The sequence below is a fragment of the Orbicella faveolata genome, unplaced genomic scaffold (genome assembly GCF_042242905.1).
Source record: "Orbicella faveolata isolate gen_17 unplaced genomic scaffold, um_ofav_v1 contig_14, whole genome shotgun sequence".
NCBI classification, from domain to species: Eukaryota; Metazoa; Cnidaria; class Anthozoa; order Scleractinia; family Merulinidae; genus Orbicella; species Orbicella faveolata.
Genome location: NW_028301541.1, coordinates 11,166,072 through 11,188,461, shown reverse-complemented (window position 1 = coordinate 11,188,461; position 22,390 = coordinate 11,166,072). Strand labels below are relative to the sequence as shown.

The window sequence follows — 22,390 nt, the reverse complement described above, 5'->3', positions numbered from 1 at the left end:
TTTCAGGTAACTAAAACATGTATCACAACGGAGGAGGGCCAATCCATCCAATGGGACAGAAATGTTCCTAGCATATATAGAAGCTTATAGCGTGACTCCGGCGGCCCCAAGGGCCGCCATGCGGATCACCATACTCATTTAGAAAACAATCCTAAGAAAATACGAGCGCTGATTGGTTAAAAATCGTGTTTCTATTTAACAATTAGATTATGAGCTCGAGATTTCTATGAGGTGATAGAAATCGAGAGCGAATAATCTAATTGATTTAATAAAATTCTAACTTAAATTAACGCAAATAATGGTTTCCAAATATTTTCGACGCATTATTGAACGTTACCCTTTAACAAAATCGCACGTATTCAATTGTCCTTGGTAAATTTGCGGTGTTTACGCGCGCGCACCGGTTTTTCAATAATTTTGAAGTTTTTAAAGTCATGAATCTGTTTATGTCCTTCTTTTAGTCTTCTCAGGAATTTAATTATCCATTTACATCTAAAATTTCTTCCAAAACTTCGGAAAAGCAGCCAATCAGACTGCAGCGTTTGCATTAGTATACTAGTAGAATTCTACTCGATAGTAACAGTAAACTCGATAGTAACACGGAGAACATGTTTTCTATTTCTTTTAGAAAACACCGCGACGTAAAAAAGGAAAACAACTTGTTAACTTGGACTATCAAAGTGTAAATTCTCTTTGCTCGCGCCATCATTACGTCAACAGCTCGTGCTAGTTCTGTCTTTCTAGTCGAGTTTTGTATAAATCTACTAGCGTTCTATCACGAATGCCGTTCTCTGATTGGCTACGGTACTCAGTATCTATTCTGTGATAGATGGTGAGTAGCGTAGCAGTATGTCCTTGTAACAAAATGACGGCCACGTCTTCACGTTTTCGAAGTGTCTGCGGAGAGGATTTAGATAAAGCTTTGAACGACTAGTAGAATTATACTAAAACTGCGCCCTCGTCAACTATCACGCGATAGAAATCGAGAGCGAATAATGTAATTGTTTAATAGAAACACTCGTCGGAAAGTTTGGGAGAACTCGAAAAAGCTGTGGAAACACTCGTCTGCGGCTTGTGTTCCCACAGCATTTCTCGTTCTCCCAAACTTCCACCCGTCACAAAGGCACGAACAACCCCAAGAAGAGAGTCTGTCGCGGAATTTAAATCCACCGCCGTTTTACCTTATGTCCAAGGAGTTTCGGAGTCTCTCCGCCGCTGCCTAGCGCCTACAACAACAAGGCATTCGCACCGTCTTTAAGTCCGACACGACACTTCAGTCGCACTTAGTGCGACCAAAGGACACCGTCAATCCGGCTGAACAAGATGGTGTTGTCTACAGGATTCCCTGTGAGTGCGCCAAAGTCTACATTGGCGAAACAGGGAAATCTATGCAGGAGAGGATCAAAGAACACGACAGGAATATGCGACTCGCCCGTACCCAGACCTCCACCGTTTCTGAACACACCCACGAGACCGGCCACTATCCTATCTAGAATGAGGTCAAGTTTATTGATCGCGATCCTCACTGGTACACACGTAGGGTCAAGGAAGCTATTCAAGTCAAGGAAGACTTCACCCTAACAACATCAACAGGGATAGTGGAATTGAAATTCCTGAAGCATGGATACCCACGATCAAGAGACACAACAACAGGAGAACGGTACAACAGCGGACCACTGAGGGAACAGCTACTCGCCGGAACAATGGAACAATAGGAGGATCGAAATGCACCAATCACAGCCGACCTTTGTGATATAAATGATACCGAGCAATCAGTCGACCTTATCGCCTGAAGAAGACTAGCAGTAAGCAGTCGAAACGTCGCGATCTACATCTCAAGTGACTGCATCGTGAGACAAACGATAATACACTTTATTAAATTCTCAGCCTCGGATAATGCAATTCTAGCTTTCTGATTGGTTCACTGGATCTCGGTTACCAGCCATTATACCTTCGTTTGACCTTATATGGAAATGAAAGCGGCAAATGTCGCTCAGCATGAGCTTTTTCGCGTGAAGCGAAGTTTCGTCGACAAAAAAAATGGATGAAAAAAAGCACATTTGGTGAGCTATCTACACAGGAAATACAGGGAATTATGGACAATGCCGTCCCAGTAACAACAAAAAAGCCACAAAGCTCGAGATAAGAATATTTAACGGCACGTAAACGTTAAGTTTCCCTTGAAGTTGCAAAATTAAAATATGACCGGCGAGATTTTACGCATTCATGAAGATTATGTAACAAAAACAAAATTTTACCTGAACAGAATGGCTTGCTGGTCCTGGTAGCATCAAATTTTCGAAACCGATATAAGAAATGTCAAAAGAAGAACTGAATGTTCAGTTGAAGTGTTTTTACTCGTCTGCGAGGAAGAAAGATGACTCGTAAATTGCAAAAGTTCATTGATTAAATCCATTAAAGCCGCCAGTTGATCATTTCCTTCGCACGCCGCCGCACAACAAACCGTTTTCCATTATCTCTGACCGGGCAAATAAGTTATTAGAGCATATGCATTTGTAAAAGGCCGCAGGTAAACAGGCATAATTGCCGGCGTAGTCCATAAGAAACCAGTTTCCAATGAGCAGATGAGGGAACTGTTCCAGTAAGCAAGCTCGGATCAGCCGAGAGCAAGAATCCCGCACAGCTACAGAGGACGACCTAGTTTCATCTCAGTCTCTTTTTTTGGCCGACGACGACGAGAGAATCAACGACAGCTAGCGCCAAATATTCTGTCCTTGCGAAAAACACCTCAAGGAGTTGAGTGTTTTGAGCTGAACCAAAGTAAGCCCGGTTCTTTACCAGAGAATAATTTTGGCACAACGTCTGTGTCACATGGCGATCAAAGTTTCCCGCAGCATTATTACAATGGCAATGTGCAAGTGCACAATTATTTGGCTCTTCTCCATGACTCGAACTTGAACTCTTTTCAAACTTTCTGACCAAGGTTATATCTCCTTCATTTGATAGACGTTTCTCGAATTCTACTTGATTGCAATTTCATTCAGCAAATTCGCTTGCTTCGCTCTCAAATTTTTCATTCAACTAATTTTACAAACGGCGCGCATGTCATGTGATTTCCCACTTGTTGTTGTTTTTGTCACATCGACTTCCGGTCGTTTTGTAAAATTAAAATCCAATAAAGTTAAGCTATATTTCCAAGAATACAAACGTACCGAATTTAATAAAACAATTATTCCATTCGCGCTTGTTGGATATGAAATTGGTTATGGCCAACTCGGCCCTACGGGCCTCGTTGGCTATTTACCATCTCATATCCAACGCGCGCTCATGGAATAATTGTTAATTATTATTGCATCTACCACGATGAATAACAACAACCTTTTCCTCGACTTCCACTCGTGTTTCTATAACTCGATAGAAACACGGTATATGTTTCCTATTTCTTTAATAGAAAGAAAAGGAAACCCTTGAATTGATTTTCTCGTGCATATGGTTATCATGGATAGCGGTATTGTTAGTGGGCGCGTACCCACGACGAAAACGGCGGCGGTGGCGGCGGAGTAGCGCAAGATGGCGGTCGTACTCCAGCTCATAGGTTGACAGAGACATGCAGCCATGATTTATAGCGTACTTCTTGTAATATATCAAACACTGTGAGAGTGACGGTGTTTCATCGGGATGTGCAAACACCGAGAAGAAAGTTGAAAATACGACGCGCAGCGGAGTATTTTTGACGAAATTCGAGGCGTTTAGATAGTCGATGAAACACTGTCTCGAGCGTTTGATATATCTTCTCGATCGAAACATAAACTACGGAGTAAACGGAGAAGAAAAATCGACAAAATCTATGCTAATTTCCAAACCTCTTGCACGGTTGTGATTTTCTCTGCTTTAACTGGATGAATTGAGAATGATAATTGAACATCCATGTTATGGTCGATTGACACCTGTCAAACAAAGTATCCGCTTACCAGTATCACGTATCCATATCGCGAGCTCAAGTTTAGAACTTATCGAGATCGAGTTTTTTCAAGTTGATCACTGACCAAGTGCTGGTTTTTGGCTGGATGACGGGCTCGTGTCAGGTTAAATTGCTATAATCTGGGCGGGGTTGTTCGGAAGCTAGGTAACGCTATCCCGGGATTAAAAGTTTACCGAAGCATAATTTTTTCTTGAATAAAAATGTTTTTTACTGCTTTCGTGTTGTGTAGTTTGAGATTATTCAAAACAATGAGAGTAACATAAGAGTTATCTTAAAACCTTAGACAAATATCAGAATATTTTGGCCGGACCTGTTGTAGTTGCTATTTCCGTTTTTTCTCATAACAAGTCAAACTGACTATGTTGAAGTCGCTATTCAGTTTTTGGATGACCATTAGTTTGGGAAGGTTACTACGTTCAAAAATTTACTGTAAATATGGCGGCAGGACCGAAAATTCGAACCTTCTTTTATTACGTCAAAAATGCCCTTTTGGTGAGCTATTTTCAGAAATAAGCTTTAAATGTTCAAGCGAATTCACATTTTGGTGAAATCTAGGAATGTTCGAAACACCACTCGATGGAATTTATGCAAAATTTAGCATTTTGTTTTGATCATTTATCGGTGTAATAACTTAAATCATACCTTAGAATAAGCCTTGGTTATAGATGACAAAGCTCTAGAAATCGGACCGAGCAGAAGATTTTGGCAAAATGTCGGCCTTCAAGGTGAAAAGATCGGTCCTGTATTCAAATTTTAGCAACCTTGGTGAATAAATGGAGAAAAAGCATCGTTTCCTCTTCCTTGGTTATCTCTTGATATTAGTTCTCTTATTTTTTTCTTTAAAAAAAGAGGGAACAATCCCGAGTGAACAGATAAATTGTACGTGTACCCGGAACGACTTCAACGCCCGTCACGCCATGCAATTTTCGCTCGGCCGTCTAAAGGTAGCGCAATTGGTCAAAATGCCCTTCATAGTTTTTCTTCCTGCGCGCTTAATTTTCACAGGCCAAGTAAACCATTTAGATATCCTATAACCATATCATACGTCTTACTTGGCGAGATATTCGTATACTAGAAGAGTTAAGACCCTCTCAAATAAGTGGAAATTTGGTTTGTAAATTAAATTGTGATATCTGTATTTTTCAAACTGCGCGGCAAACGTTTTTACTTCAAGATGATGATGATGATGATCAAAGTGTAAATTACTGTGTTTATAATGTATGTTTGTAACACAGTTCACAAAAAGGGTCTTTTTTGACGCAATAAAAGAAATTCTGTCGTCAAGTTCTACACAGTTACAGAGAGTTGCTCTTAGGAATGTAAACTTTACTCTAATTGCTCTCCGAACCACCACTGCGTCGTAGAATCACGACTTGATGAGCACCTATGGACAGGGTTTACTGTTTCGTAATAACCGAAATTATCTTCCCCTCCTGGGTCTTTCACTGCTCCTGTTCGGGGACTTTTCAGCTGACATCCTTTATAAAACGATCCATAATATGAATCAACATGTGCGTGCCAACGATCTTGTTGAACAAAGTCAGCGGTACAATTTTCGCAACCATAGCGGCGGATGTTGATGTATTCGTATTTCTTACATCCGTCGTATTTTAACTGCATCACATCGATATCAGTAAATTTTGCTCTTAAATAATCGATGTAAATGAGACCATCGGTATTAAAATTGCATGTGGCTCGAAAGTGAGTGGAGTGCTTGGCAATCATGTCCATCCGGGATAGCGTTAAACGGAACTTATTCCAACTGAAGGCTTTTTTCTTGTCAGGGTTGTCCACATAAAATGGCGTGTTGGCAAACTCGTGGTTATTAGCCAGGCTGAATGACTCGACAAGAGTCCAAACAGAGTTATTTTCAGATTTAAAATCACAGAAGGTTTTGTAGATAGAGATGTTCGTCGGATCAAATAAAGCATACACTCCAGACGAGGCTGCCGTGTCCATTTCAAGTTTCTCCTTGCAGGATCGTGCTCTCCGCTTCTGACAAAATCTACCGAAGTATTCCCCTATGCAGATGCATTTAAACTTGCGTTTGGGATGATCGCACAACACCGTACAGGATCCTCCATGAAGACACGGATTCTGGCTGCAACACTGGTTGGTACAAGGTTTTTCTGAGCATGCACTTCCCACAGAAATCTGAAAAGGGCAATTTAGTCCTAGTTCATTTTTTTACATATTCCCCAGTTTTAGCCGAGGAATATTAGGTCACGTGACGCGTCTAGACCAATCGCGCACGAGCGAAAATATTTGCTGGATTATGAGGCGTTTTATACCATGCCATAGAAAATACAGTCAATCAGAATACTGGAAAGCCGTTGTATATTCGACGGTATTACACCCAACCTTCCCATCGCGCGCCACGCGTATCTCGCATTCAGTATTTTCCATGGCATGGTATAAAATAGTCATACAACACTCTCTTTCGTGGTATACTATGGAATATCCTATAAGTCACTTGCATTTTCTTGGTATGCATACCGGCGCCTAACCTTTGATACGGTGACTGAACTGTCCTATACCGAAACGAGACAGTAATAGTCTTTTTGTTCGCAGCTAACAAAGATAAAGACCATGCTGAAGTTGCTTTGACCTCTTTTACTACTTAACTCCAAAATTCTGGGTTTAATCTAACTACGTTACTCGAAGTGCATCCCTACAACAGCTTAAATCCCGGTTTCTCCAGAATAAATATAAGGAAATTTTGCCCCACTGTTATTGGATGTTACTACTGGAATGACCTTCCTTTATCTATACGTAACTTAGCGACTAGAAAACGTTTTAAAAAAGCACTCTTCCAGTATTATTTTGCTCAGTATTAATTAATTCACACCTCTTCCTCTCCTATGTTATGTTAACTTTTTTACCCCAATTATTGTCAATTAAACAAGAGCATCTAATTAGCTTGCTATATTTTTGCCCTTTTCCATTTCTCCTCTTACTTGTCTACTTTATATTTATCTTTGTAATTTTAGAATGGAATAAATAAATAAATGAAAAATGAAATGAAAATGACAAGGAACAACACATTCTATTCAAATTAACACAGCTATTTTCTACCTGACGACACTCGACGAACTACGAGTGAGTTGCCGGATGCGGGTGACACATTTCTGGTGCCAAACTAAAAGCTTGGACTCACAAAACGTCCACGGTTTTTGGAATTATAAATCCAAACGGTCGTAAAAACAGCAGAGTAACAGCAATTTTCAAATGAAAAATGTTGGTTCCTGTTTGAAAATTTTAAATCTCTTTTCATTTATATTTAGTGCCTTCTCTATTGAGAAAGGTTGTCCGACTGCATGCGATGCCTTTCCTGTTAACCTTACACTGACGTCCGGACAGAACAGTTTTCCCGCCCTCTGAATTGGCCAATTCAACTGTTTCAGGCGCGCCAACTTATGCAAGGAAAGGCTCGTGTTTATACTGAGAAAATGGAAGTGACTCGTGGGATATTTCATGGAATACTACTCGAAAGCATTGCATAACTAGTGTTACTTTAATGAGTCTATTATTTTGTCTTTAGATATTCTTTTAAAACTTTCTCGGCTACTTCCCTGAATCAATTGTTTTTCCCGAGTTAACATTGGTTAACATTATCTGCATTCTTCGTACTCCGCGATCAGAACGGACAAAGCTTTGTATCTTTCGGCCGTTCTGGACAGGTGACAAACTATCTAGAATTATCTGATCATCACGAAATAGAAATTAAGACGTCGACGTGTAATAATAAGAGAACCATACTAAATTTGTTGTGGCCGGTGTTAATGAAAGTCATTGGATGAGGCTATTTGCTATATCCAGAATAATCACAGCAATAAAAAAAAATACCCTGCTCTATTTTTCACTCAATTGTAGCGCGTTTAGCTAGGGTGTCTAATAACAAAGCCTCCAATGACAAGGTCCTCAATAACAAGCTGTCAAACAGCAAGGTCTTCAAAAGCACGGTCTCCGGTAACAAGGTTTCCAATAGCAAGGAGTGCAATAACAAGATATCCCAAAAGGCTCATAACAAGGTGTGTAATAACAAGGCCTTCCTCCTTGTGAATGGATACTCTTCTATATTCCAAAAACCTTTTACAAATTGTTTTTTCTGCGGCCCGGTAAATTTTGTCATTAGGATGACAAATCGGCTTCGTTTTGTCTGATTTTTTCCTGGAATTGTTGAATTGTTTTGTAATCGAGTCGCGTTGGTTGTCCAATTTTCAGTGTTAATCACTCATATGATTACAGACCGAATTGGAGTCCACCCAATTTTATTACTTTTGCTATACGAATTAAGGTCTTGGCAGATAATGTCAGCTGAAGCTGAAGGCTGAGGTTCATAACACTTGCCAACACTTAAATTATTCTAAATATCACGAAAAACCGAATTCAATTATTGTTTTATTATACATTGTCAGTGAAAAGAACATAAAATATAAATTACAGAAGTCGCGAGAAAAACCAACTTATATAGTCCGAAAACTAAATTAACATTTTCGTCATTGCCAAAACATTGTCTTTTCCACACTTTTTTCTGATCATTTCCGGATATTTTTCCGAATATTCACTGCTTCTTTAGTTTTTTAATTTGCGTCTGTCGAAAAGGAAAAAAACCTTTGTCGCTCTGCGAACGTTCCCGACAGGTGGCCAAATAGCAGAATTATCTGCAGCTAACAAAACAACGATCGAGGCATTACTGCATTGTAACTAAAGATATTATTTCGTAGCACATTCATGGGTTCGAATTTATTTCATCGGGTGGTCCACTCCTCTTGGGAGGACTAAAACTGACAAGCGAATTTTACATAACCTAGACTGCTAAAGAATTCCAAATTTTACCAGTGAGGGCCAAAAAAATTTAACCAAGTCAGGTTACATTAGGCATTTGCCCTAGATGATTTACTTTCTGTCCCGTCGTATCCTTGAGTAGGTTTTTTCAACGGCGACGTATGTTGCCAAAGAACTCCATCTCCTTTCTTTCTTTTATTTCTTTCGGATCTTCTTGTTCAAATTAATTGTCCATGATGAGTTTCTCATCGTCAATAAGTCGGGAAGGGAAGAATAAATAAACGAAAACACTAAAAATATCATACCTGGTCAACATATTCTCTACTCATGTCAAAATATGCGTATCCGTCTTTTCTAACAAAGTCATCTGGAGCCGACATTCTGTCTTCGTCCAACAACTCGCAGCGCTGCCCCGATATCTGGAATGCTTGACATCCGCATTTTTCATCGAAGCACTTTACATGGCAATCGTAAGTTTTCGGTAGTGTAAAGTTTCTAAAACTGTGACCCACCATGGCGCGATTTTTAATTCCTTTTTCATGGTGATTTAGGTGGCTCAACTCGCATTTTCCATTGCATTCCGTGGCTGCTAGCTCCAAATTGTTTTTGGCAACGATTATTGATACGAAGAGAAAGATCTTTGTCGCTCCCATGTTTCACTATTTCTCAGGAGAACGTGAGTAAAAGACCCTCTTCAAGGACAGAATCTGCATTTTCATCAATGGTACCACGCAGTTTATGTAGCATGATTAATTTATGTTGGCTCAAGTCCGATAAATGGCTGTTGAACAGTTTTCACCTGCCATTAAACAAATTCTGTGGTTTGACAACGTCAATCACATAACATATGTTGAATTACCTTTTACTTTATTACGTCCTAATATCAGCAATTATTTTGGTGTGGATACAGGGCTAGATGCTGTTTCCTTTAGATCAGACTCCTGAAGGTTAGCGTAGACCTTCAAGGAACGATTTTATCCCAAAGAACAATTCTAACGTCAAATCATGCATGCGTGATCAGTGATTACCATTTCATCTGCAAATTCTATGCAAATAAATTATTTCAAAAGCTCGAACTGCGCGCGATTTATTCACAAAAATGTATTTTTCCTCGCAGTGTTCTTTTTTAAACACAGCATATTCTAAGTGACTTAAGAGCTTCTGCCTGAGAGACCGGGGCAGACTTGGAAATGAAGGTCGGCCGATTTCACAAAGTCGTTATGTGTATTTATGTAATATGCCAAAGTTTCAGGTTCAACGACCATTTTTAGCCGAGTTCTGGATATCAGCCCCTCAGGGGTCCCCTGAGGCTGATTTTAGTACAATTTTGGCCACCTTTCAATCTCTCTTTTAGAAAAGTACAATTAATTTCAGACTAAGCCAAAACCATATTTGTAATGCCGTATCCTTAGGCGTATATGGGTGAAAACATTAGCTCACGGGAATTTTTCGTTAGCCTGTGGCTGTTATCACTTTTTGGTCCTTTTTGAAGCATATGGGAAGCAACCGGAAATGGCCTGTTTTTCAGATCGCATATTTTCCATGCCCATGTTTCATATCGTAAATTCTTAGTATCCCTGCAAAGTTCAATCCTTAATTTAGTAATATCAAGAAAAAAATACTAAGGTTGAGGCTTTTACTACGAAACACTTTAAGACAAATTACCTACTACGCACTTCCTGTCAAAGTCTTAATTCCTTGTTAGGAGAGATTTTTAGACACCGGCCGCACAACTAACAAACAATCACTGATCGCAAAGTAAATTATTTAAAGGAAATGTATATTTCCAAATCAAAAACTAAAAATTAATTTTCCTACTGACGGATTTGAATTTAAATTGTACCCAGTACCGAGGTGACTGGTAGGTGAGGGGGAAACTTTATACGTTTATAACAAGAAAAGTAATCAAAATGCAATGAACCAAGTTGTTTACTGAGTGTATAAGTAAGTTGGAAAAGCTGAACAAAAAACACACGCAAAAAAGCCTTATTTATGGGACTCTGCCTTGTTTCTATGGCAACCTTGCTTTGTCAGGCATGATTACCCCAAGTTTGAGTTTTCGCATCTAATTCTCTGTTTTTTATTGACGTTTTCAAGTTTCTTGTGACAAACATGGTTTTTTTTTTTTGGGCACCTTTTCATTCCTTTAGTATCCTTTCTCTTCTCTTTTAATTTTGTTATAATTGGCAAAAACTATGTTTTGACTTCATGGAGCAGTCATGAAATCCGGACTGGTAGATTCAATACGACGCAAGTTTTGGAATTTATGATATTCTGACTTCACGTGCCTTCATAGCTGACTATTTACCATTGTTAGAATTTTAAGCCGTGAGTTTTTTTCTCCTTCTCCCTGCCAGAAGGTCACAAATACCTTGTGTGACTAGTGGTACTGACATTTCCGACTTAATTGCGACACACCAAGAGGTGCTTTTCTTCAAGCTTCGGTCTTTGCTCCTCTTTGGTATCGATTCTAAATACGAATACCATCGTTACGATAGAGACTGTAAGTAAGTAAGCCCCATAATACAGGGCCAAATTACTTTCTATTTTCGCCCGGAGATTACATTGTTTCAGCATGACACGCGAAGCGTCTCCGCTGTGATTTAATATTGGGCAGGTGAAACTCCTTAATTCATCTCCAAGCTCTTTCGACTTTTCAAGTGGAACAACGTCCAATATGACGTCGAAAATGTTAGCAATTGAATTGTGGGTGGGTAGACAATTTAAGATAGAGATATTTTGTTCAAATGTGTATCCAGATTATGATGGAACAACAATCCTTGAACCAGTGGAAGGAATTAATGATATTAAGGCGTGTGAAAACGTCTTTGAACGTGCAAAATAAATTTATGTCATGAAGTCACTCTACCCTAGGATACTTAAGGGATGCAATAGGTATTACAATGCCGAGCTCCTGAAATATGCTATCTGAAACGTTAGCGGTAACCTTCTTCGGCTTCTCCAATTTCTTTTTTCTTCTAGAGGGAAAGGGTGTTGACATGGCCACTTTGGTCATGCAAACAGGTACATTTTCGGCGGTGACATGGGCAAATCACAATCCTCTTTAATTCATACTTTCTTCCATTCATGGAAATTGTCAACTCTGTGAAACACGGCCAGTTTATTACCACCAGTGCCCACTTTAATTTGACCAGCAGGTGGGTAACATCTCGATCCAACGTCGCTAATGGGAGAGTCACAGCAGGTTCTGATGGCTTGTTATCTCATGCCTCGCAAATGTCATCGTCTTTCCAAAAGGGACACCGTATACTTATGTTTTTAGTTTTCCAGGAGACTAAATTGTAATAGCCAGACTTTCGCTCCTCTGCCTTTCAAGCACACTCAAATGAAACAAATTTACTAACAGACTGAATAGATTTAATAAGTTTAATTAACTGATCGCAGATACAGTGTAGTTTCTTTTGTTGTAAATAAATAATCCAGCCAGCAAGATGTCCATGTGCTGGCCAGATATTCATTTCCCGGTTGCATTTTATCAATTTACGACAGACCGAAGTAAACATGTAACGTAGTAACACATTCGGATTCTGTACAAAACTGGCAACTGCATAGCGCATAGCACGGTGGCGGCCTAATGGCTAGCTGGCTGGACTCCACATCGAGCGCCCCTGGTTACTAGGGCGTTGCCATTTTGTCTTGGAAAAGGCAATTTTCTTTCACAGTGCCTCTCTCCACCCAGATGTATAAATGGGAGCCGGTGATTATCATCCTTTCCAGAGAAGAAGAGCAATAACCAATTTAAGCTCCAGCAAGTATGAGACACTGGGCCTTGTGACGACTTACCATATCACCTACAGCAAGTATACTGGTCGTCCCGGGGATTTTTGCTTCTTATTATAGAAATCGAAGTTAAGGGCCAGCAATTCTACAGCTAGGGACGCCATAAGCAGTAGTCTTTGAAGGAAAATCTACTCCTCCCCTGTCCTATCTTTGGATGTATCCGGTACACCGATTTAGTCTGGATCTGTGCTGACTGAGAAAGCAACAAATGGAAAATCCCGATAGAGAAAGCGAAAGTGTGCCAATGAGTAATGTTCTGGTAATTTGGTCAGACATTCAGCGACTTAGCTTGGAAAAAGAACTGTCTTGGACGTCTCCTCAATTTATAATACCTAGACCGTTTGCACTGGGCGACTCATGAATAAATATTCTGTAACATATCCATTCGTTCTTCAGGTTCTCATGCAAGTTCTATACCTAATCATTCTCTCCAGTGGCAAGGAGACGAATCTAGACGAGAAAAAACTGAATTCCAGGTCAATCATAGCTAGCAAACTACAGATAAGTTGACGTGTCGTGACCTCGCCACGTACGGTATGAATCAACCTACGTTTTTATTACTCGCAACAACGCACTCACGACCAATTTATCGCTGGGGCTAAGGTTGTTAATGTTGCTTCACTTTTAAGGGATTATAAGAAAGGGGTATGCCTGTAAACCTGAAGCCAGGTAAGCGTTTATAGTAAGTGAATTTATCCAGACACTTTGCATATAGACTGGAATAGTGAGACTGCATTTTGTTTTAGAAAATGTGCTATAATTTTATTCGAGATTTCCCGTTGTGATTGCATTTAGAGTGACTGATAAGTTGTTTTTCTTCAGAAAAGAAGTCCCATACAGGTGGGTTATGGTACGAAATGGGACCACAAAGCCTGGCGTCTTATTCCTGATTTAATTAGCGCTTCATTACTCGGGGCCACAGACTTGTTTCGTTGAAAGAGTTGAATGTGAAAGATAAACTTAATATTGCAGTTTAGACCAAAAAAGATGCAATGGTGCATTGTGATTAACCGGCAAGAGATGGATTGTTAGGTATATATTGATATTTTTTTTTTCCACAGCGACTCCATTATCCGTAATTTTCAAGACTTCTTCCACAAAATTTATAACCGTTGCCGGACCAAAATCTGATCGGTCCTTAAAAAAAATAACATGAAAATTTCTGATTAACGGTAACTCTTTTTGGTTACAATTAACTTCAGAGTCTCTAATTCATGACTTAGGAGAGAAAAAAGGTATGAACAAACATGTTTTCTACTATACAGATAGCTGTACAATATCGCTGTATATTTGTACTGTTATTTGGGCGGTATTCGCTGCAGTTGGTAATAATTATTATTGCTTTTTTTTAATGACTCGGCTCGCTGATGTCATGCACCTGATTAAGCCTAGTTCACACTGACGACATAATGACATAAACGTAACGATATAAGAAGGACGTTTTTCCACTATGTTAGTAGCGTGAACACCCTCACTTAATTTACAAAACAGCAAGAACATAACAACAAAATATAAAAAAAACTGATCTTTTCCCTATGTCTTATGTCTTTATGTCATTATGTCGGTGTGTTGCTATGTCGCTAGTGTGAACCTGGCCTCACTCATCAGTCGTGGAAGTCAGCTTAATGGAACCCAGCTTAACTTATTCCAGGCCTGAAGGTTGCTAATTGTTCGAAATGCCTGAAGAGTTAGGATTAGAGGTGCCTCCTGAAGATTCTAAAAACAATCGGAAAAAGAAACGAACGGCTGCGTTTTTCTTGGTGATAGTCCTGGCAATTATTTGTGTCGTTCTATTGTTGTTTACAATTTTAACGTTTGCTCTTCGCATCCACTGTCCTCACTGCGACTCGGAAAATGAGCAGCGAAGGCCTACACCTGTAGAAATCACAACAGAGGATAACCTTGTCCACTTTATTCACGTTTCCGATATCAACCTGGACTTGAACTACAACAGCTCAATTTCAAGCTTTGATTCGTGCCGTTTTAATGCAGCGATCATAGAAGCCGTGTCCGATGCACCTTTTGGCCGGACTGGTTGTGACACTCCGGAGTTGTTACTCAACAGCAGTTTAGAAGCAATGAGGAACGTAAGCAAAGAACAAAAGCTGGAGTTTGTTTTGATCTCAGGCAAGTCTCGAATGATTTATTATTGTATTCTTGTCTTAGCTAATATAATATAATTATCTGACAAAAGGTACAACGGGAGGGCTCACATACATTTTTTCACATAATTTTTCTAGTCCATAAATATTACTAAGAAAGAGTAGGATTTCAATGCTCAGATTAAGATGCATGTACGTATCATCCTCATATAATTGCCAAAGAAAATCCTCAAGAGGACGATGATGTTTTTTTTTTCTGAATATTTATTACTAAAACAAAAATTGGCTTGATACGGCTATTGAATTTTTGTGAATAATAATCATAATTCCATTTCTTCGCTGTTCATCGTCAATGAATACCCCGTATTGTTTCGTGCTTAGTTACCAGTTTTCCAACTTAAACGAGTCCTTTCTGTGATAAGTATAACTCTCGGCAGCAGAACATCTCCTTGGCATTACTTGGCTCTTAGCCTAGTGTGGTACTCTTGTATGAATGCGCGAAAATATTTAATGGACAGCGTTTCTAAAATAAAAAAATGGACGTCGATTATTTTAAACAAGTCTCAGCTCTAGTGGCCCTCTGTTTCTTTTCAGCTATTTTTTAATTGCTATTATTCTGTTGATGGGATAAGCAAGGCTTGTTGAGAGCGTTTCAATATGAAAATAATCGAAAATAAAAAATATGGTAACCAGCGTTTCGACATTGTTTAATAAAGATGTCTTTGTCAAGCTTCGAAATGCGAAGGTCAGGGTTTCTGCTCAAATAACTATGTTTGAAAAAGTAGCATCAATATAGGTTAACAAGCGAAAATAATTACAAGAGAAGAAAAAGTGACAAAAAATACCAATTATTAATAAACAAACAAACAAAGAAAATAGCTCCAGCTGGTATAAATTCAAATGATTAGTCTTTGACGAAAACTTCTGCTCTAATCGAGTCTGACTTAGTAATAAGGACGTTCACGCTTAAATGTAAATGTTCTTCTGTTCACATTTTTGTTTTAACTTTTGCTGTAGATAGATAACCACTAACTCTTGTCAGAAACGCAACTTGAAAAATTAGGGGCTCAACGTATTTGGTTAGGAGGTAAAGCGTTTTAGGATTGTACTCGGGTTTCTAGGAGTTTGGTCATGCAACGTGAAACAAAGAATGGAAATCTCTAGATAAGCTTGGATGTGTTTACTTCAACAAAACTATTCCTCTTTAGCAACATTTTTCCAACAAAGAATGGAAATCTCTAGATAAGGTTGGATGTGTTTACTGCAACAAAAATATTCCTCTTTAGCAACATTTTTCCAACTGATATCATTGTTCCACTTGAACCTAGCTCTACAGAAGAATGAACGATAGTTGTACGTCATAAACACCCGAATTAGTATCACTAGGATATATAATTTAGGGTCCTTAAAGTAGTTGTTTATTGTTGTACTTATTTAAATTTAAGTTATTGTCTTTAAAAAGCCTCTTAGGGGAAAGTTAATAAAGTATGTATGGAAGCAGAGGTTCTCCTATGCCATGTGTTTAATATATCAAACACGACATACAGTGTTTCATCGAGATATTCAAACACCGAGAAGAGAGTTGAAAATACGTGCAGCGGAGTATTTTCCTTGACGAAATTCGAGGAGTTTAGATAGCCGATGAAACTGTCTCGAGCGTTTGATATGTCTTCTCAATAGAAACAAAAACTAAGGAGTAAACGGAGAAGTAAAATCGTCAAAATCTATGCTAATTGAGACCGGGTATCCAAACCTCCTTCACGGTTGTGATTTTCTTTGTTTTTCTTTCTTTCTTTTCTAATTTGATTATTATTTTATCCTTGAAGGAGACTCAGCTCCACACGTAATAATCCCTAATAAAGAGTGCATTCTACAAGGAATTGCTGTGACCGCTAGCAACACGCGTGCAGTTTTTCACGACGTCCCCATATTTCCTGTTCTTGGTTTACATGACTTCCTGGTGCCATTTACCTTGCCGAACTCCAGTGATTGGTATGAGACCATTTTAAACTACTGAGCACCGTTGGTTGTTGGCGATGGCTGTCCAGTAGATGCTAACAAACCAACGACTATGGCCGTGCTGAGGAAAACTTTCTTAGAGGGTGGTTACTACAATGCAAGCATTGTTGGTATATTGCTGTTTTTAGTTCTACTAACTTCTTTAAAAATCAGTTTTCCAAATATGACGATTCAAGCAAAGCCATCAAACGCTTTAACTTTACCTAAACTTCTATCTGGCAAAAATGGTACGCAGTTTTATTGCTCGTAGGATATGTATCCATGGCAACCACTTGACTTTTACGTACAACTTTCATTTATTGATGACATCGGACTCTTGCTGTAAAGGTTGCATTTTCAGATTCTTGTACCTTCCTTTTACTAGTTTTGATAACTGCCACAAAATATTGTCGAATTGACCTGTTTGCGACTAACGCCGTTAACCAATGAAATTTAATTCGTAGATGGGAAAATGGTTTTAATCGTCTTAAACACCTTGTATTGGCACTTCAGAAGCAACCACAAAGACCGGAAAGTTAACCAAACCGCGATAAGGCAGTTTTCTTGGCTAGAAAATCAACTCAACTCTGCAAAAGAACACGGCAAGAGGGTGCTTATAACAAGTCATAGTCCTCCAGGGTGAGTGAGTGAATCGTCGACAATTATTATGGTAATGGTGACATGAAGTATACGTTAAAAATGTTGCAGTCTCCAACTATCGCATACGGATTAGAAATTAACGCTTGGGGAAACTGATAACATTATTCTCCATATATTACTCTCAAGTTTCGACAAGTTACTCCAGCACTATAGTGCAGAGAGAGCACTTCTAACCAAGAAGTTCTTATTCCTTAGAAAAAAATGAAAAAAACAATGAATGTGCGCATGACCCTTGATTGTTCTTTATTTCATCTTCATAATATTTGCGCTGGCAAGACAATGTCGACAGAATGGTCTGAACTAGTGAGGGAGATGTCGAACCAACCGTGTATAACTGAATCAGAGAACGCCGGTGTCTTTCAGCTCGAACTGCGCAGATTGACAACGTCGCCAACCAGCTGATGCATCCAAATAAACGATTACAACTTGTTATCACATTCAATCAAAACGTACTGTTGCTACTGTTTCGTTTCCGGTTCATTTATATCCGGTTAAATGACATCACGTGACATTTTTCCTAGGTAATCACACGTGTTTCGATTTTCGTTTTGCGTATTGCCGTTTTGTAGTTTGGTAGTTATTAGTCCAAACAGTTCTTTAACGTGCCCCTTCGTACGTTGGCAAGGTTAGTTTCTGTTTTAATTTTGCACCTTTTTGAACGTTGACGACGGCAGTGCCTTTGGTTGTGCGTTGTGGATTTTTTGAGATTAAATCAGCTGACGGCAGCTATACGTACTCTGACTCATGCTGGGGAACTTTTTTGCCAGTGTAACGCTTATCTGTTCGTCCATTTGCTGGATAGTCTAAGATAAATAATTATAACTTCCTGGACAAGAGAACGAATGGATCCGAAAGAAAAAACAAAGTACCGAATGAAGGAATACACTTGCATACTTTTCTCTCTTCCTTTCTTTAGATTACACTCAAATTAGTCTTTTCCTTTAACCCAGGTTTTAACGCCTGACTTTGTAAACGTTGTAGTCTCAGGTTACGCTTAACGCTTGATTTTTAGAATGGACATTGATGAAACCGAGCCTTACTGGTTGCCAGTCTATACGAAACGGTATATGGACCTGGTTGTCGGGAAATACCACACCACTGTATCCGGTAAGATTCTATATCTTTACAATTTAAAGGAAATTAGATCATGTGGCAATTTGCAAGCTTTGTGCAACCAAATTAAACGAATAACATGGATAACAAGAGACATTATGATTTGACCAAAACTCTCGTGGCATTTAAGCTTCGAAAAGTTCCCGTGGCAATTCAACAGCTCAGACAGCATGCACAGTCAATGTATTTGGCTTTTTTATAACTATATATCTGTAAAGATGAGTTGAATTAATTCATTTTGATTGTAGGTCAACTGTTTGGTTACATGCACAAAGATGATTTCAGACTTCAGCTGCTTGATTCCAACAGAGACTCCTTAAATATGAAAAAGTCCTTTGCTTTGCTCGCTCCTTCTCTTAGCCCAGACTACAAGAGCAACCCAGCATTCCGAATGATGTCATTGGATAAAGAAGCTCTCTCTATTGTTGATTATATTCAGTTCTACATGGACTTGGACCCAGGTATGAAATTGGCAATTATCAGAAGAACTATGGTTACCGGTCATTTTACCGAGGGATAGTACTATTTACCTATTGAGCAAATGCCCCCAGGGAATGCTGTGGAGTAAAAAGAGTAACTTATGATGGACTAGCATCCCATATGCTTCCAAATCGGGAGTTGAGCACCCGAGCTCATTGCCACTGATTCCAAAGTCTCTAAAACTTCTTCATGTTCAATAGGGGGCCATGCACGAATAAACTAATTTTACGGGACTTGTTTCAGAGATCAATAGATAAACTGAAGATGTATGCAATCACACCTAAAGCATGCCTTCATAAGTTTTTTTAAAATTATTTTTGTAAATTTTGTAATAGAAAATTCTTTTTTAGTATTTTCCATTCGCACGTGGCAGATGGATTACACCTTCAGCAAGAAATATCTGTCCATCAGCAAGTTTCTTGATGGCGACAGAATCGACGGACTGAACAAGGCGTTGTTAAGCAACCGAGCTGATGTGTTCTGGAAGGCGTATGCATTCTCAAGACAAGTTAACTACTGGCCTGATTACTATCCTAGAGCCGTCCTGTACTGTGCCATGCGATACGTTTTCAAACAAGAGTATGACGCGTGTCTTTTAAAATTTCATTTTAAAAGCGGTGCTTAATTTGATTATCATGCATGGTAGAGGTTTGTTTTGATTATAACATCGGAGCTGGAGTAATGTAACAGATCAAATCTAAGGAGCTTCAAAATCGCCTATCAAACAAACTAAATCTCGTAAGCTCTAACTGTATCCATTCATACCAAGAATGACGAAATATGTCCATCGACCACTCGTGTGTCAAGTGAAGTGGCAAACCATGTACTCACTAAACACTCGGGGTATGCACTTGCATTTGACAGATGTATAGCGCAAAAACTGGCCTCAAAATTCTTTTCGACAGTTAAAATAATCTGGCTAAGACAAGCAAGGGGTCACTGTTTCGCCATTTAGTATGCATTGTGGGGACCTACAAAATTCAACCCAAGCAAAACAGTGGTTAGCCTATAGCGCTACCAGCTCCTCCTTCCCCCGCGGTTCTTTATAATCGAGTGCAAATTACTGTCTGAAAGTTGCAGCTCGTAATAATACGACTATTATTGCACGTGCAAAAGACATTGCTGTGAAAGCATAGGTCGAACTTTATTTATTGTAAGTTTCCTGCTTAACTATGTTTTGACAATAGATAATAGAAATAAGTAATTACGTAAGTAATATATTATTTTAATGTCAATAATAGGGGGGCCTGAATAGCAGGCGTAAACGAAGGAGAGGGGAAGAGGGATGAGAAGGGAGAGGGGTGGAATGGGGTGGGGGGGGGGGAGGAAGAGGCGAGAGAGGGAGAGTGATAATGGATGGATAGGGGGATAGGAGAGAAGAGGAACGCCTACCATAATAATAACCCACTTTTGTCCATTTCCTCCCACTTCTTCTTCTTCTTCTTCTTCCTCGCGTTTTTCGCCTCCCCTACCCCTTCCCCGTTTACGCCTACAACGCAGGTTATATGGGGAGTGCTCTCTCGAGCCAGAGGTTCATGTTAAATGTGCTTGACAATAATAGTCGTATACTAAGAAAATCTAAGGAGTTAAGAGTAAGTTGAATAATAATTTAATTACAAGATTGTAATAAATCAGCCACACAAACTAGGTTTAAAAAGTTCATGCTAAACATCTTTGTGTGGGATTATACTGGAAAGTACTCTAAACCGTCAAAAATGTTCAGCGTGGCTGGTCTTGTCCGCTTGTCCAGGCTATAAGGGTCACACTTGACCGACCTCTGGGAGAGAGAATGTATAATACGCTCATGGCACTGGTTACTAGTAATTTCGTTCGGGTCTGAGTGTGCAGTTTGCGGGGCGTATCCTCCGCTGTGTACGTTTGTACCGTTTCCAGTAAATTCTTTCCTGCTTTTTGTAGCGAGTTCTTGCAGCTTCCAAGGTAAGTTGTTTTTTAGTGCTGGTTCCGTTGTCCCGTTTATTGTAAGCTTAGATTTCTTCTCTGACTTCCCTCGAGAACCGATGTCGATTTCTGTAGCGTTAAATAAATTGCCCTGTTTATTTCAGCTTCGATTCAGCTTGTCTACCATGTCATTTAGGTGTTCCTGAGTGAATTTCCTTGCCAGAACAGGAGTTGTTTGGCTCACCCAAGCCGACATATCGCGAACTGATAACTAGAATTTAATTCTTTATGAAACGAACATCGCTTTGACAAAGCAAAATTTCCCACGTACTTTTGTAGCTGGTAGGTTTATGCAATTCACGACTTTTCGATATCTAAGTTCAGATCAAGTAGTTACACAAGTACACTAGTATTAAAAACTTGCACACGTCTAACTATAATCCAAAATTAAAGAGCCCCGAAAGTTTTTATCCTCATCATGCATAAGTGATAAGAGGTACTAAATCTAAATCTGTTTAAAACTTTCCAGCTCAGTAGCGTCCTTCGTTTGGAAATCAGCGCATTTTGAATTTCAGAGTTATGGCGCTGCGTGACGTAAAGCAACGATCGCGTTTGTCGAAAAATATGTATTTATCTCGTGATTTTTAGCCATAATTTATAAAGACCTTATAGTATTTGGAAAAGTGCTTATTTAAGTGTTCGTTTGTTCAGTGCAGAAAATCAGTATCCTAGATAACCAAAGTAAGTTCCAGATGTTGACACTAGTTTCCGGCAGCCATATTGGTGTACCACAGCCCGAAGAACACCAACATAGCGGCTCCATACTAGGCTCTGTAAATTTGCTCGAAACATTTTGACGGATATCTCAACTTTGGGACAACGCACACATCTTAAACTTGGAGAACTGTCGTCTGTATTTATCTTCTATAATATCACAATTTATTTTTTTTTCTCAAGCATCTGAGCGGGCCGGAATCCCAAATCCTCGAATTTGACTGGCTAATCATAACCACGTGACCGGTCCAGCTTTTTACGATACATGTTATTTGCCGGCTTAGGGTCGGTCCATATTGTGAAAAACTGTGACCTCGGGCTTGAAAATGCTACCCTCGGCCTGCGGCCTCGGGCAGCATTTTCAAGACCTCGATCACAGTTTTTCAACATACGGACCTCCCAGCCGGCAAATAACATATATTTCTTGACTTTATCCACTGAATGGTTTTTGATTCTACTTTTTTTTTTTTTGCGTGACAATGATACCGCTCTATTGTTGCTGACTCCATAGCTATCTACATTCAATTCTGCATAGCAAATTAAGATGATACGGGGACGGAGACCGTAAGCGCGCGCCATTTCTAGTATTGGGGCTGTCCCTATGATACGGGACAATTTTTCTATTTTTAGAACAAATTGCGCCATCATGTGCGGTACACGCGCGTACATGCTGCGAGGATTTTTGCGGATGTAGCGCGGGGAAACTGATCGTTTTCGAAATTCCCGAAATGTATGATGCTTTTGGCCCACAACTCAATACGTTTATGTCTGTTGGAATTTTACTTCAGTATTTTCGTCGTAAGCTGCTCCAGTTTGAGCTAGTGAAGTAAGA

General features: G+C 39.4%; 2 protein-coding genes across 2 annotated transcripts; one reads left to right on the top strand and one right to left on the bottom strand.

The window, feature by feature from the left end:
• Positions 1 to 4,126: 4,126 nt before the first annotated feature.
• On the bottom strand, positions 4,127 to 9,725 carry LOC110069311 (uncharacterized). The gene is made up of 2 exons (XM_089286608.1): positions 9,037 to 9,725; positions 4,127 to 6,097 (listed from the first exon to the last, which is right to left on the bottom strand). Exons 1-2 carry the CDS (start codon positions 9,382 to 9,384, stop codon positions 5,270 to 5,272), a joined length of 1,176 nt encoding a protein of 391 aa, XP_089142734.1. The 5' UTR covers positions 9,385 to 9,725; the 3' UTR covers positions 4,127 to 5,269.
• Positions 9,726 to 17,089: 7,364 nt separating this feature from the next.
• LOC149113981 (sphingomyelinase phosphodiesterase D-like) lies at positions 17,090 to 20,127 on the top strand. Its single transcript, XM_089287711.1, has 4 exons — positions 17,090 to 17,271; positions 18,305 to 18,399; positions 18,654 to 18,866; positions 19,236 to 20,127. Exons 1-4 carry the CDS (start codon positions 17,105 to 17,107, stop codon positions 19,508 to 19,510), a joined length of 750 nt encoding a protein of 249 aa, XP_089143837.1. The 5' UTR covers positions 17,090 to 17,104; the 3' UTR covers positions 19,511 to 20,127.
• Positions 20,128 to 22,390: the final 2,263 nt, after the last annotated feature.

Bases quoted from the DNA above. Each gene is read 5' to 3' on its own strand.
- LOC149113981 (XM_089287711.1), top strand. From the start codon at position 17,105: ATGGTTTTAATCGTCTTAAACACCTTGTATTGGCACTTCAGAAGCAAC. The intron at 17,272-18,304 runs GTGAGTGAGTGA...CTTGATTTTTAG, and splicing joins ACAAGTCATAGTCCTCCAGG to AATGGACATTGATGAAACCG. The intron at 18,400-18,653 runs GTAAGATTCTAT...TTTTGATTGTAG, and splicing joins ATACCACACCACTGTATCCG to GTCAACTGTTTGGTTACATG.
- LOC110069311 (XM_089286608.1), bottom strand. From the start codon at position 9,384: ATGGGAGCGACAAAGATCTTTCTCTTCGTATCAATAATCGTTGCCAAA. The intron at 6,098-9,036 runs GTATGATATTTT...TGCCCTTTTCAG, and splicing joins GTAGAGAATATGTTGACCAG to ATTTCTGTGGGAAGTGCATG.